The 16,064-nt window shown below is 51.0% G+C and overlaps 1 protein-coding gene across 3 annotated transcripts in view; it reads right to left on the minus strand.

The window, feature by feature from the left end:
• Positions 1-12,325: 12,325 nt before the first annotated feature.
• The window catches only part of LOC144726245 (tubulointerstitial nephritis antigen-like), a 33,937-nt gene continuing 30,198 nt past the window's right edge, over positions 12,326-16,064 (minus strand). For all 3 annotated transcript variants that reach the window (XM_078604786.1, XM_078604787.1, XM_078604785.1), the window contains exon 12: positions 12,326-14,784. In XM_078604786.1, the coding sequence (XP_078460912.1) occupies positions 14,560-14,784 (225 nt within the window). In that variant the 3' untranslated portion in view covers positions 12,326-14,559. The remainder of the gene's footprint in view (positions 14,785-16,064) is intronic.

Here is a 16,064-nt window from a genome sequence, read left to right on the forward strand (position 1 = left end):
GAAGCGTTGTGACCTGGGGTGTGGTGCGTGAATACAGTGCGGATGAGACATCATCAGCCATGGTCAATCCACTGCTGGATGAAGGCCTCCCCGAGGCTTCACCATCGCTCACGGTCCTGCACTGCAGCAGTCCGTCTAAGCTACAGGGCAGAGGTCGCAACCGGGTACCCGATACCCGTACCCTACCCGATACCCGGCTACCCGTACCTAGCCGGGTACGGGTCCCCGTTTGCGACCCTGGTGCGGCCGGGTACGGGTAGGCCGTGAGTCACTGGTGAGTCACCGTTTGTCACTCATTTCCCAACGTCTTGTCTCTTCTCACAATTCAAGTTCCTAGAATAAACCCACCCGCGCCTGCAACATGGCTTCATCGCAGAGGTCGCAATCGGGTACCCGTACCCTACCCGATACCCAGCCGGGTACGGGTAGCCGGATATTGGGTAGGGTACGGGTACCTGTTTTAAACCCTGGTGCGGCCGGGTACGGGTACGGGTAAGGAATCAAAATCCGTTTGCGACCTTTGCTACAGGGGTCGACAGCCTGCAGTTCGGGAGCCACATGCGGCTGCTTCGTGACGTTATATTGTTTTCAGCAGCGCCTCGTATTCACATTGCATTGCGGCTCTTGAAAGATTAAAGGGGTGGGGTGGGGGGGTTATTTTTGTTCCCGAATTCGAGTTGTAAACTACTGGGACATCTGTGAAACTATTGGGACACCTGTAAAACTGTTGAGACATCCGTGAAACTATGGGGACATCTGTGAAACTATGGGGACATCTGTGAAGCTGGGACATCTGGCAGTCGCCTGATGAAGCGAGTTGTAATTACTGGCGAAACGTCGTACTCAGATGATAAATGTTGTGGATTTGCTCTCCAACACACAGGTGTGCTGAACTAGTAACTAATTGGCCACATTTTGTTGGCGTGACAAACTTTAAATCTTGACTCAAAGCTTTCGTGACTGCAGGAATTCATATTATTGAGTCTTTCGGTAAAGTCACGTAGATAGGTTGAAAGAAAATAACAAAAAAAATTACAAAGTTTTTTGTTATTTTCTTTTCACCGAAAGACCACAGAATTTCACAAACTTTACTCATTGGCTGTGTCGGGTGATGGCGGCTTTAACGGCACCTTTATATTTACGCGATCTAACCCAAAATAAAAACCTCGATTGTGAATAATATTGGTCGCGAAAGCCCTACTGGGTGTTAAACTCGAACAAAAATGTTCTTATTCTTTTTTGGCCGTCAACTTCTGGTCTAGCGCCTGCACACGAAGCCGCTGTCACACTCCCACCGCTCCCATCGCTCCGTTTCCTTTGCGGTCGTGAAAACGCCATCGGGCGCTTTCGCCCCCTTTGGCTGCCACTCCCCGCATTAGTCTCAGCCACCGGCCGTCATCCTTTCGAGCCGTGACGTGCCCTGCCCATGCTCACTTTTCTCGAGTCAAAAACGATGACTTTAACCCACGTGTGTTCTCAAAACGCGTCTACAGTGCCGGATTATCCCAGTAGCACAAGTAGCTACATATGTAGCTACGTGCCCCGCACTTTCAAGGGCCCCACGCTAAATGCTTTCCAGCTATCAATTCCGGATCAGTGCTTGTGCACTTGCTCTATTACTATAGTACTATACTGCCTTCAACTTCTATGAACGCCTGGGTGTTTTAGGTTAGCGATTTATCGTATTATCTGGCTGTGCAGCAAATGAAACAAAATTCAATTACTTGACTATGCAAGTAAACATTTGGTGTTTGAATATTTACGTATTTTTATTTTATTTAGGGCCCCTTTATAACATGTGCTACAAGCCCCGCACGAGCTTAATCCCTGACACTGTCTATATATATCCCTCGTTCTTTCTCGCGGTGTAAATCCCCAACGTGCATATTTTTGCGCGAACAATTGTCCACCCTGCGTCGTCGTCATTGTCGTCTGCGTCTTTGCGCACCGTCTCGCCAGCCCGCGTCTTCGATGTTTTTTTCCTGTGGGTGACGCCGGCTGAATTGTACATTGGGGCTTCCCCCTGTCCGGGTATCAGTAACTGCGTGAATAGATTTTGTAACGGAGATCTGGTACGGGTATTGCGCTGAACTCTTTGATGGTCATACTCTTAGTTTTTTTCGGTAAAGTCACGTAGGTAAAAAATGAAATTAATAAAAAATAAAATAATCTGGCTGTTACGGTCCCACCTGATGACGGAGACTTGTGTTGCCTCCGAAACGTCGTGATTTTTTTTTTATTAATTTCATTTATTACCTACGTGACTTTATGAATCCTTGCAGTCACGAAAGCTTCAAATCTAGAATCTATGATGGTGCTGTAACGTACTGCGCAGTTCGAATGATAGGCCTAGACCGGCTGAGAAATCTGTCTGGGTTTGCTCTGTGTAAAGATGGCAGCGCTACCAGCCATGCATTAATTCGTTCACTCACACGGTCACCCAACCATTCATTAATTTACCGACTCACTCAACCACTCACGCAGCCACCAACTCGCTCGCTCGCTCCCCCACTCATCCACCCGTGAAGGTGTCTCTACCTGCCCGGGTTTGACCCGATACATTCCGGGATTTGGCATTTGTGTGTCGGTTGATGGTCATTGAATTTGAATCGAAAACCGGTACGGGTGTCGTTGTTGCAGAGACTGCACATGAAAGGCAGTTCTGGTGACAGAACTGCCTGTCATGTGCGTGTGTGTGTGGGTTTGGTCGGTGGGTTGGGAGCGGTGGTGCAGTGGTTAGCGCGCTACGCTACACATCCGGCGACCCGAGTTCGATTCCCGCTCACGGCCAACACCCAGTGAGATTATCTGAACCGATCCTGGGCATCCCCTAGGTCGACTCAGCCTCAAATGAGTACCTGGTGCGGTGTGTAATCATCGCCGCTGGGGAGACAAAGGCGGTCGGGCATGGTACTCGCCACTCACCACCGCGTGTACCGTACCGCCCTTTATAGGTGCTCGCTAACAGCACTTGCCCCCAACAGTCTGTTAAAGCTATACGGGGGATCTTTGTCTTTGGCTTTTTGGTCGGTGGGAATTCATAAAGGTGGGAGCCCCAAATGCGGCGATCACCTCACCGAGGAGGGGAATTGAGGACGAGGGGAGGGGTGTGTCTGGTGAGAGGGTGTGGGGTGTGGTGCGTGGCGTGTGGTTGACTGTTGGGGAGTGTTCTTGTACCTGCAATTTGGGGGGTTTGTGTTGTGGTTTGGATCGTGAAGCGTTCAGCGCGCTGCGGCGTGAACACGGCCGGCACCCGTGAACGATTATCTGAACCGGTCCGGGGCCTTCGCATAGGTTGACTCGGCCTAAAATGAGTAACCGGTACAGTGTGTGTAAACACCGCCGCTGGGGAGACAAAGGCGGCCGGGCGTGGTGCTGGCCACCCACCCCCTCGTGTGCCGTGCCGGCCTTCATAGGTGCTGCTCGCTAACAGCACTTGCCCCGACAGTCTGTTGCAGGCTACACGGGAGATCTTTGTCTTTGTGTGTATCGAGTGTGGTGTGGAATATAATTCGCAGACCTCACTCCACTGCTAGATGAGCCCCCCACCCCCTCCCCGATGCTGTGTCAGTCATGGGCGTTGTTTGACCATACTTCACCTCGCTGGTCAGTGCGGATCGCTGAAGGAGGGGAGGCGGGTTCAGATATCACTGACGTTAACCGTGAGTGGAAAGCGAACTCTGGCCGCCGGGGTTTGTGAGGTTCTTATTGTTTGTTTGTTCAGAGGGCAGATCTGTGAGTGGAGACGGGTGTGGATGCGTGTGGTGATGTTCGTGGCCGCGTGATAAGCGCGTGTGAGTGGGTGGGTGGCGGTTGTTGTTGACACAGCGGTGGGGAGCGGTGGCGCAGTGGTTAGCGCGCGCTCAACAACAACAACAACAAAAAGACTTGGTTCGATTTTTGGCCACGGCTATAACGTCATGAGGCGAGTGTCATATGGACCGGTGCTGGGCCTCCCCTAGGTAGGCTCGGCCTCAAATGACTGCCTGGTGAGATGTGTAAAGCATCGCTTGAAGGGAGACAAAGGCGGCCGGGTGCGATACTGGCCACCCCCACCCATACTCTTTGGTTCTTTCGGTAAAGTGACGTAGGTGAAAATAAAAATAGTAAAATAATGAAAATAAAATGAAATAAAAATGAAAATAACTAAATTAAATCACGACGTTTCGGAAGCAACACCCCCTCGTGTGCCGTGCCCGGCCTTTGTCATCGGCGCTGCTACTCGCCAACAGCACTTGCCCCCAACCCGTCTGTGAAGGCTACACGGGGCATCTTTGTCTTTGGAGGGGTTGGGTTCTGGGCTGCATCAATAAGCGGATTACGCTAATTAGCAAGCAACACTTTATAATTACGCAGCAGCGGTACAGCAATACATTCGTGACTTTTGCAGGGCATGTCTGTTACTCAAGAGATACTAATACGTAACGAATCATATGCTAATTTAAGAAACTAGAATAAGAAATTGATGTAATTCTCATGAGGCCCCCCTTTTCTCTCCGCCTGATTAAGACCGCTTGTGTTGCGATCGAAACGTCGTGGGGTTTTTTTGCTTTTATTATTTTCAATTTATTATTTGCATTTTTTATTTTATTTTATTTCATTATATTTTATTTTAATTTTATTTTTTATCCTACTTGACTTTACCGAAACAACCAAGAATATTTCTAGATTTGAAGTTTTCGTGACTGCAAGGATTCATACTCTTAGTTTTTTCGGTAAAGTCACGTAGGTAGAAAATTTATGAAAATAAAAAAAAAATATTTTATTTGTATTTAAAAAAATGTATGAAAACATTTTTGGATTTTATTTTTATTATTTTTTTACCTACGTGACTTTACCGAAACAACCAAGAATATGAATGGGCCCATAGTGTAAAGCGCAGTCGACCAACACGCATCATCCGCTCCATCTCTCTGGCCGCCTTACCTGCTATTAAGAAGGGACATTGCCCCAAACGTCGCCCGTTACAGGCCACGGTGTTATTGAACGAACGTGTTGATGTTTACGTTGTTGAATGTGGGTGACGGTGTCAATGTCTTTGGAGTATCCATAGTTGTGGGGGGGGGGGCTGGTGGTGCAGCGAACCGGCCGAACCGAGTTCGTTTCCTGCTCACGTCCACCAACCCCAGTGCCGATTATCTGAACCGATCCCGGACTTCCCCTAGGTCGACTCAGCCTCAAGTGAGTACCCTTGGTTTGCGGTTTGTTAAACATCGGTGGCTTCCTATTATCCTTCCGATACACTATTAGGAAGTCATTGGAGCTATGAACTTTAAATCTGGAATGAAAACTAATTTCTTTAAAACAGCTTTTTTTGTTTTATTGCACTTCCACCGCACCCTCCGATTAGCACGGTTGGCTACGTACGGCGCGAAAGAAGTTCAACATACACGCATCAGCGCTGGGGGGGAGGGAGAGAGACAAAGGCGGCCGGGCGTGGTTCTGACCCGTGGTGTGACCGGTACCTCACCCTTCAAAGGCGCTGCTACTCGCTAAAAGCACTTGCCCCAACAGTCTGGTAAAAGCCTGTCCGGGGGAATCTTTGTCTTTGTAGTTATGTATTATTTTTTTTATAAATATGGGGGTGGTAGGTGTGGAGAGATGCGGTCATGTCCACGCTTGTCTGGTGGATACCCTGACAAACATCACACGAAATACCAGGAACACGACGCACGGCGCACGCACGCACGCACGCACGCCCTTGACACCGCGAGCCAAGGTGACACGTACCTGGGTGATTCCCAGGTAACGGAGATGGTAACCTCTACCGCTACCCAATACGTGCCGTGGTTACTCGTAGAGGTAAGCACTCATTTTTTTAGGTTTTTTTCGGTAAAGTCACGTAGGTAAAAAATAAAAATTCATAAAAGTGAAATAAAAATAAAATAAAAATCACGACGTTTCGGAGGCAACACAAGCTTCCGTCTTCAGGTGGAACTTCAGGTGGGACTGTGACAGTTCCACCTGAAGACGGAGGCTTGTGTTGCCTCCGAAACGTCGTGATTTTTATTTTATTTTTATTTTACTTTCATTAATTTTTCTTTTTTACCTACGTGACTTTACCGAAAAGAACCTAAGAATATGAATCCTTGCAGTCACGAAAGCTTCAAATCTAGAATTAACCACTCATTGTTGGCGGCGATGAACCTAGCCTGGCACAGGTCCCTTCGTGAGGGATGCGATTACAACAAAATATCCGTAATCGAAAGTCAAGAAGATCGCATGGCTGTTCATGAAGTTCAGAACCACGTCCCGACCGCCTTTGTCTCCCCAGCGCTGATGTTAAACCGCACACACAGCACCAGGTACTCGTACCAATAATTGGCTTTATTTGTGACGTGGTGTGCAAATCGTGTGGTGCGATTGTATCTGGCCAACAACCACCCACGCCCCCCCCCCCTCGTGTGCCTTACCTGCCGTCGTAGGCGCTACTCGCCATCAGCACTTGCCCCAACGGTCTGCTAAGGCGACAATTGCCCCATACCTCTGCACCCTACTCACCGACCACAATCCAATAATCTGCTCGTCGCACCCAGAACCAGCACCGTCCTGGCTGAGCGGCGTCTTCGTGGGCTCCACCAGCAGCCGTCCGTCTGGAACGCTCTCTCCCACACGGCACGTACGCAGCAACAGCAGCATCCAAGCTACACCCACCTTCAGACAGCACCTCAAGGCTTCTTACCTGTTCAGGCTCTCACCTGTTCGTGCGATCAACTGTCCAGGATCTCACCGGTTTAGGTTCTCATCTGTTCATGCAATCACCGGTCTAGGCTCTCACCTGTTCATACGGTCACCTGTCCAGCCTCTCACCTGTCCAGCCTCTCACCTGTCCAGCCTCTCACCTGTCCAGCCTCTCACCTGTCCAGCCTCTCACCTGTCCAGCCTCTCACCTGTCCAGCCTCTCACCTGTTCAGCCTCTCACCTGTCCAGCCTCTCACCTGTCCATGCGTCCAATTCCCTGCATGTGTGTACGCTCTAAATAGTGGCGTCCTCTGGCTGTAGCATGGTGCGTGGTGTGACCTGGCTGTAGTGTGGTGTGTGGTGTATGTCACGTGGTGTCATATCGCTGTTGAATTGAAGCGGTGTTCTTCATTGCAAGGCCCGCGGGTCACTGACGGCCCCCTGACGTGAAAACACCTCGTGCTGTCAAACCCTCAATGGCTTCACAAATGTGTGGCGGCCCTCACACTGATGATGTCTTATCGGCGAAAAGTCCCCCCCCCCCTCTAAAAATTAGTGTTCTGTGTGTGTGTATGGTAGAGCTGTAGTATTATGGGGTGTGTATGGTGTAGAGTGAGTCTGGTGTGGAGTGTGTACGGCATGTGAAGTAATATAGCTATTGGATGAGGTTGTGTGTGGGGTGGTGGAGCTGTAGATGTGTAGTGTGTGGTCGGGAGTGTGGACGGGAGTCACTCTACATCCTGGCACCAGACAAACTCCACTCTACATCCTGGCACCAGACAAACTCCACACTACATCCTGGCACCAGACAAACTCCACTCTACATCCTGGCACCAGACAAACTCCACACTACATCCTGGCACCAGACAAACTCCACACAACATCCTGGCACCAGACAAACTCCACTCTACATCCTGGCACCAGACAAACTCCACTCTACATCCTGGCACCAGACAAACTCCACTCAACATCCTGGCACCAGACAAACTCCACTCAACATCCTGGCACCAGACAAACTCCACTCTACATCCTGGCACCAGACAAACTCCACTCAACATCCTGGCACCAGACAAACTCCACTCAACATCCTGGCACCAGACAAACTCCACTCTACATCCTGGCACCAGACACACTCCACTCTACATCCTGGCACCAGACAAACTCCATTCTACATCCTGGCCCCAGACAAACTCCACTCAGCATCCTGGCACCAGACAAACTACACTCAACATCCTGGCACCAGACAAACTCCATTCTACATCCTGGCCCCAGACAAACTCCATTCAACATTCTGGCACCAGACAAACTCCATTCTACATCCTGGCACCAGACAAACTACACTCAACATCCTGGCACCAGACAAACTCCATTCTACATCCTGGCCCCAGACAAACTACACTCAACATCCTGGCACCAGACAAACTCCATTCTACATCCTGGCCCCAGACAAACTACACTCAACATCCTGGCACCAGACAAACTCCATTCTACATCCTGGCACCAGACAAACTCCACTCAACATCCTGGCACCAGACAAACTCCACTCTACATGCTGGCACCAGACAAACTCCACTCAACATCCTGGCACCAGACAAACTCCATTCTACATCCTGGCACCAGACAAACTACACTCTACATCCTGGCACCAGACAAACTCCACTCTACATGCTGGCACCAGACAAACTCCACTCTACATCCTGGCACCAGACAAACTCCACTCAACATCCTGGCACCAGACAAACTCCACTCTACATCCTGGCACCAGACAAACTCCACTCAACATCCTGGCACCAGACAAACTCCACTCTACATCCTGGCACCAGACAAACTCCACTCTACATCCTGGCACCAGACAAACTCCACTCTACATCCTGGCACCAGACAAACTCCACTCTACATCCTGGCACCAGACAAACTCCACTCTACATCCTGGCACCAGACAAACTCCACTCAACATCCTGGCACCAGACAAACTCCACTCTACATCCTGGCACCAGACAAACTCCACTCTACATCCTGGCACCAGACAAACTCCACTCTACATCCTGGCACCAGACAAACTCCACTCTACATCCTGGCACCAGACAAACTCCACTCAACATCCTGGCACCAGACAAACTCCACTCAACATCCTGGCACCATACAAACTCCACTCTACATCCTGTACGAGTGTGTGTGGTGTGTGGTAAGGGGTGTGCGAGTGTGTGGTGTGCGAGTGTGTGGTGTGTGTATGGTGTATGGTAGGGGGTGTACGTGTGTATGGACCACTGTACGGGTTCTGCAGGATGCCCTGGTGGTCACTGGCGGAGCCAGTGGACGGGGGGAGGGGCACGTGCCCCCCCAATGATCCGATTGAAATCCCTATTGTCGATCAGATCATTGGGGTTTATTTGTAATACATCGCCATTTTGCGACCCCTACTGCCACTGTGTAGCATCTTATCTCGTGCCAGGGACTCTATGAGATGATGGGACAATAGTCTGAGTCCATAATTGGCAACAAGTAACGGCAAAGCAGTTATAAGTGACTCAAAATTGTGTGCAGTTGCGTATACAGTCCACACGACTTCCCTGAAGGCATTCACTTTCAGCGAGTGCGATGCCGATCACACAACGCGGTTCGAATCCGACCCTCGATCGATGGCTGCGCCATCGCCGCACACGCGTCGAATAAAAAGCAAGGGACAAGTCCTTACTTACTAACAACTCCTTACTTACTAACAACTCCTCTATCATTTTTCATTGCTGGAGGGGTTGCCCCCGTACCTGAAAATCCTGGCTCCACCATTGCTGGTGGTCCTCCTCTTCAAGAAGGGGGACCGCACAGACTGCAACAACTACAGGGACATCTCACTCCTCGGTGTGCCGGGAAAGGTCCTGGCAAGGATTATTCAACATCGCCTTGCTAGGCACGCTGAGGAGATGCTTGCGGAGCCCCCAATGTGGTTTCAGGAAAGGGCGGTCCTGCACAGATGCCATATTTTCTGTCCGTCTGCTACAGCAGAGGAAATTCCAACAAGACCTCCATCTCTGCTTTATTGACCTGGTCAAAGCCTATGAAACCATCAGTAGGCCTGAGCTCTGGGTTGTTCTTCGTGCTTTCAGAGTCCCTGACCCTCTGCTCACGATCATTAAGGACCTTCATGCTGGTGAGCGGGCCTGGGTAAAACTACGTGGCCAAGAGTCGGAGCCATTCCCTGTTCACCTTGGGGTGCGACAGGGATGTCCTCTGGCTCCCACATTATTTAACATCTATTTCGACCACGTAGTTCGTGAAGCCTTCAATTGCTGTACCGGAGGAATTTCCATCTGGTACAGATACAATGGGAGGCTGATCAATGCCCGGGTGCGGTCAAGCGATGGCTCCCTATTGGTCAACCATGTTATGTATGCCGATGATCTGGTAATTTCTGCTCAGAGGAGTTGGAGGCGCTGCTGCTAAACCTGGAGCTTGCCACTAAGAGGTGGGGCTTTACCATCAGCACTTGCCTGGGTATGTTGTACCATCAGACACTCCACCCCACAACTCCCAATTGGTGATGGGGCAGTTGTGGAGAGAGTGGAGAGTTTCCCATACCTGGGCAGTGTGCTCATGACCGGCTCCGGTTTAACAGCAGAGGTTTCACTCCGAATCAGTCGAGCGGCATTATCTTTTTATCGGTTGCGTAACGCTGTGTTGAAGCTACCTGGTCTGTCACTCCACACAAAGCTTCAGGTCTTCTCGGCTACGGTCATTCCCTCCCTTCTCTCCACTTGCGAAACGTGGACCCCCCTAATGGAGCATCTTCACCGGTTAGAAACATTTAAGGCTGGCCTGCCTACGATCCATCCTGGGTTTAACCAGGCTGGATTGTGTGAGGAGCTCACAAATCCTCAAAAGATCTGGACAAAGTCCCATCAGTGAGCTCCTCCGGCAGGCAAGGATGCGTTGGCTGGGTCATGTAGCCCGCATTCCCAGCCACGGCATGCCTAAACAGCTTTTGTTCGGCCGGATAGAGTGGACTAAATGGGTGCAGCACTGGCTAGAGAAGAGATGTGGTACAGGAGGACGTGGAGCCGAGTGGACTTGCCGATGACTGGTACCAGCGGTGTCAAGATCGGCCTCTGTGGAGGAGGCTCGTGAAGGACGCTGCTACTGGGCAGTTGGAGGCAGTCGCCCTCCAACAACAACGGAGGGCGGAGGAGCGACGCTCACAACAATGAGCGGAGCGCCGGGTGGCTAAAACACAGCAAGTTGGCACAGTAGGGGGCATAGGTGGTGCATCGGCCAGTCATCTCGGTCGTCTCAGTCAGTCGACCCGTGGCACATGGGTCTGCCCCGTGACCTCCTGCCAGCGGGCGTTCGACACTTTGCGTGACCTCAACGTGCACCTAGCCTGGCACAAGCGTCGTGATGTCACCGCCACTTAGTGGCGAATGGCGGTAGTTGTGGTTGGTGTGTGTGGTGTGTGGTAGGGGATGTACAAGTGTGTGGTGTGTGTGTGGTGTGTGTATGGTGTGTGTGTGTGTGGTGTATGTGTATGGTGTGTGTGTGGTGTGTGGTAGGGGGTGTACGAGTGTGTGTGGTGTGTGTATGGTGTGTGTGTGGTGTGTGTATGGTGTGTGGTAAGGGGTGTGTGTGGGGTGTGTGTGGGGTGTGTGTGGTGTGTGTGTGTGGTGTGGTGTGTTGTGTGTATGGTGTGTGGTGTGGTAGGGGGTGTGTGGTAGGGAGGGTGTGGTAGGGGGTGTAAAAGCGTGTGGTGTGTGTGTGGTGAGTGTGTGGTGAGTGTGTGGTGAGTGTGTGGTGAGTGTGTGGTGAGTGTGTGGTGAGTGTGTGGTGAGGTGTGTGTGGTGTGTGGTAGGGGGTGTACAAGTGTGTAGTGTGTGTGTGGTGTGTGGTGTGTGTATGGTGTGTGTGTGTGGTGTGTGGTGTGTGTGTATGGTGTGTGTGGTAGGGGTGTGTGTGTGGTGTGTGTATGGTGTGTGGTATGTGTATGGTGTGTGGTATGTGTATGGTGTGTGTGTGGTGTGTGGTGTGTGGTCTGTAGTGTGTGTGTGTGGTGTGTGTGTGTGGTGTGTAGTGTATGTGTGTGGTGTGTAGTGTGTGTGTGTGGTGTATGTGTGTGGTGTGTGGTGTGTGGTGTGTGGTATGTGTGTGGTGTGTGGTGTGTGGTATGTGTATGGTGTGTGGTATGTGTATGGTGTGTGGTATGTGTATGGTGTGTGTGTGTGGTGTGTGTGTGTGTGTGTGGTGTGTGTGTATGGTGGGTGTGTGTGGTGTGTGTGGTGTGTGTGGTGTGTGTGTGTGGTGTGTATGGTGTTTGTGGTAGGGGGTGTGTGGTAGGGGGTGTGTGGTATGTGTATGGTGTGTGTGTGTGTGTGGTGTGTGGTGTGTGTGTGTGTGTGGTAGGGGGTGTGTGGTAGGGGGTGTGTGGTGTGTGTGTGGTGTGTGTAGTGTGTGGTAGGGGGTGTGTGTGTGTGGTGTGTGTGGTAGGGGGTGTGTGGTAGGGGGTGTGTGGTGTGTGTGTGGTAGGGGGTGTGTGTGTGTGGTGTGTGTGGTAGGGGGTGTGTGGTAGGGGGTGTGTGGTAGGAGGTGTGCGGTGTGTCACACCTCAGGCAGGAGTCTCTAGCTGGTGCGAGCGTGCCAGGAGATGAGTCATGCCACGTGACCGTTAATTGGTTTAATTAGGCGTGAGCGCACACGCTGAAGGAGGCTTTAACATCAGTGAAATATTACAAATATTCTCGAAAAACAAAGTGAAAATATACCTTATATTTAGTTAGCATTGCTATTGCTGAAACCATCATGCCAACACTGCATGACACAAACACACAGGTGACGTGCCAGACACACACCCTCCAACACACACGGACACAATACAGTATATATTCACTCCAAAGGGACAAATATCCTCCATGAACCTAACAGTGGCCATGGTAGGACAATTGCTGTTAGCGAGCACCTCTTAAGGCCGGAAACGACAAACGAGGGCGTGGTGTGGCCAAAAACCACGCCCCGACCACCTTTATCTCCCCAGTGCTGTCCACACACCGCACCGGGCACTGCTCAGTTAGAGCCAAGTCAACTTAGCGGAGGACCCCAGAACCAGAGGTCGCAACCGGGTACCCGATACCCGGCTAGCCGTACCCGGCCGGGTACGGGTACGGGTAGCCGTTTGCGACCCTGGTGCGGCCGGGTACGGGTACGGGTAGGCCGTGCGTCACTGGTGAGTAACCGTTTGTCACTCAATTCGGGTAGGGTACGGGTACGGGTAGGGAACGGGAACCCGTACCCGGCCAGGTACGGGTACCGATTTGCGACCCTGGTGTAGCCGGGTACGGGTCCGGGTAAGGAATTAAAACCCGTTTGCGACCTCTGCCCAGGACCGACCGGGGTTTATATATTCGACAGGAACGTTAGCCGTGGCCTGGAATCGAACTCGGGTCCTGGGTGATAGCCGCTTGTGCCACCGCTCTCTCGTACACCCCTACAAAGATAAAGAACCCCCCCCCCACCCCACACACACATATATAGCCATACCAGACTGTTGGGGGCAAGTGCTGTTAGCGAGTAGCAGCATCTATAACACGTACATCCATACATGCATTGTCCAACACAACAACAACAACCAGTGCCGGATTATCCTATTAGCACAAGAAGCTACATATGCCACGGGCCTCGCACTTTCAAGGGCCCCGCGCTAAATGCTTTCAAGCAATCAATTCTGGTTCAGTGATTCTGCACTTGCTCTATTACTATAGTACTATACTGCCTTCAACGTTTATGAACGACTGGGTGTTTAAGGTTAGCGATTTGTCGTATTATCTGGCTGTATAGCAAATTAAAAAATTACAATAACTTTACTGTGAAAGTAAAAAATGTGTGTTTTAATATTTACGTGTTTTTATTTTATTTAGGGCCCCTTTATAACATATGCTACAGGCCCCGCACTAGCTTAGTCCGGCACTAACAACAACCGCCATTCACCACTAAGTGGCGGTGACGTCACCACAGCGCTTGTGCCAGGCTATGTGCACGTTAAGGCCAACGCAGACACACACACCTACACATAACCTAGTGGTCATCCCATTGGAAGCCATGCTGGTGGTCAGGACATTGCTGGTAATTTTGTTGATGACAGCTTTTTTTCTTTTTCAGGGGTTGCCACCCTGGACAGTCTTGGAATTGGCAGCTGTGTTTCTGGTGGTGGTGGCAGCAGCAGGAACTGATTTGTCCCGAGATCTGCTACCGCTACCGTGTTGAACTTTATTGCAGTAGACCACGCGCGGCTTCGATAACAGATCTGGTGCCCACCCGAGAAACGCGTCAGGGTTTTGGTCTCCAGTGGGAAACGTGGCAATCCTGATGAAACATCTCTGGCGGTGGCCGTGTTGGTGGTCGTGTACGTACTCTGCGAGTGACTGTTCTGCTCGTGGCCACACATGCCGGTGGCCTTGGTGGTGATGATGGTGGTGTTGTTGGTGGCCTTGTTGGTGATCACGATCCAACTGTTGTTGTTCTTGTTGGTGGTTGCGGCCGCCCCGGTGATTATCCTGCTGTTGTTGATGGCAGTCGTGTTGGTGGTCACGCAGCGACCGATGGCATTGTTAGAGGCCGTACTGTTGGCCACGCGGTTGTTAGTGATGCTCGGAGCCGTGCTGGTGGCCATACCAGTGGCCTCACTAGTGGTGTTGTTGTTGTTGGTGGCCATGTTGATGGTCATGCTGATATTGTTGCTGCTGGTGGCGGCCATGTTGGTGATACTCCCGCTGTTGTTACTGCCGATGGCACCCGCTGTTGGTGGTAAAACTACGACTGATGTTGTTGGTCGCCAAACTGGTGGCTACACAGCTGTTGCTGCCAGTGGTGGCCATAACGGTGGCCTTGCTGATGGTGTTGTCAGTGGCCATGCTGGTGGCCATGTTGCTGATCATGGCCGCCATGCTGATAGTCGCCCTGCTGCTGATGATGGTGGCGGGCGTGGGGCACGGTGGCCATCATGTCGGGAGTTACACGGGCCCACACGCCCGTCACGAGCCCTTCCACGCCGCACTCGTTGCGCCCGCGCGCTACGCGCACAAACCCCTCCTCGCCCCATCGCGGCCCCCACGAGTTGGCGCAGATCTGGGCACACGGGAGAGACGAGGGCGGAGGAGTGCCCCACTGTAGCTTTAACCTCGATCGTTGGGCATCTACGGTGGCGAAATGTTAACTACCTTTCCTGGTATACAGCACGTCGTGGGGAGTTTGATCCCAACCATGACACCTGGATATTTGGAGTTTGCATGTTCTCCCCTTGGTTACGTGGATTTGTATCCATATCTTCCGGTTTTTTCCTCCACATTTAGAATCAACATCACGCTTTTAGAGTATTTGGCTGCTATAAATTTCTACGCGACAAGCCACTTCGTTGAGCTATCATTTGTGGGCAGGTCGCTTCTGAAAAAGAGCTACGTAGGTCAGTAGAGGCCTTACCTTGTAAAATACGAATAGTTTAGATTATTTATTTAGAACTGCTTTTTGTGTTTAGTTTGTTGTCGTTCCCCCCACTCCTCCGATTAGCACCGTTGACTATGTACTGTGCGTAAGAAGTTCAACGTACCCATATACATTAACAAGTAGATGACGTGACCCAGCAGTAGCGCTTTTGTCGCTTGTTGCAGACGTTCGCAGTTCGGATCCGGCAGGCCACCCTGGTTAATATTGCGTTTGTGCACCGGCCGTAAAAAATACGATGAAGCGGTCTTGAAACGTCCCGCCGTATGACGTCGTTCGGAACAAATTGGCCAAATTTTCCATACTTGAAAACCATACCGCAAAATGCTCAATCGGGATTATGCAGCAGCAATCATGCACCCTCCCCCCGCGCCTTACTGGCAGACTAACACCCACTTACAGGCCAGGTGCCGAGTCACCATGCGCCACACAGAGGACAGCTGCCACTGGAAAGTGCCCGAATGCGTTGTGGTTTTTTTCTCTTGTGAATTGTGCTCGTGTGAACCAACGGCCAACGCAACAGCAGCAGCAGCAGCACCAATTGATTTCATAATAGAGGTTATTTTGGGTTAGATCACGTAAATATATAAATGTTTCGTTAAACCTGCCACCACCTGGCACGCCCAACTAGTAAGGATTGTCACACGTAAACAGAACGTGCCAATTCGTCACTAGTACAGCACTAGTGTGTAGTGTATAGTGTAGTGTATAGTAGTGTATAGTGTAGTGTATAGTGTAGTATACTAGTACAGCACTAACCGGTGTGTTGGAGAGCCAAGCCACAACATTTACAATCTGAGTACGACGTTTCGCCAGCAATTACAACTAGCTTCATCAGGCGACAGCCAGATTTGTGGAGAAGTCCACCTGTTTCGTTCCTAATATAGAGGCGTAGATGTGGTGACCAC

This window comes from Lampetra planeri, chromosome 23, assembly GCF_965212315.1.
Source record: "Lampetra planeri chromosome 23, kcLamPlan1.2.h2, whole genome shotgun sequence".
NCBI classification, from domain to species: domain Eukaryota; kingdom Metazoa; phylum Chordata; class Hyperoartia; order Petromyzontiformes; family Petromyzontidae; genus Lampetra; species Lampetra planeri.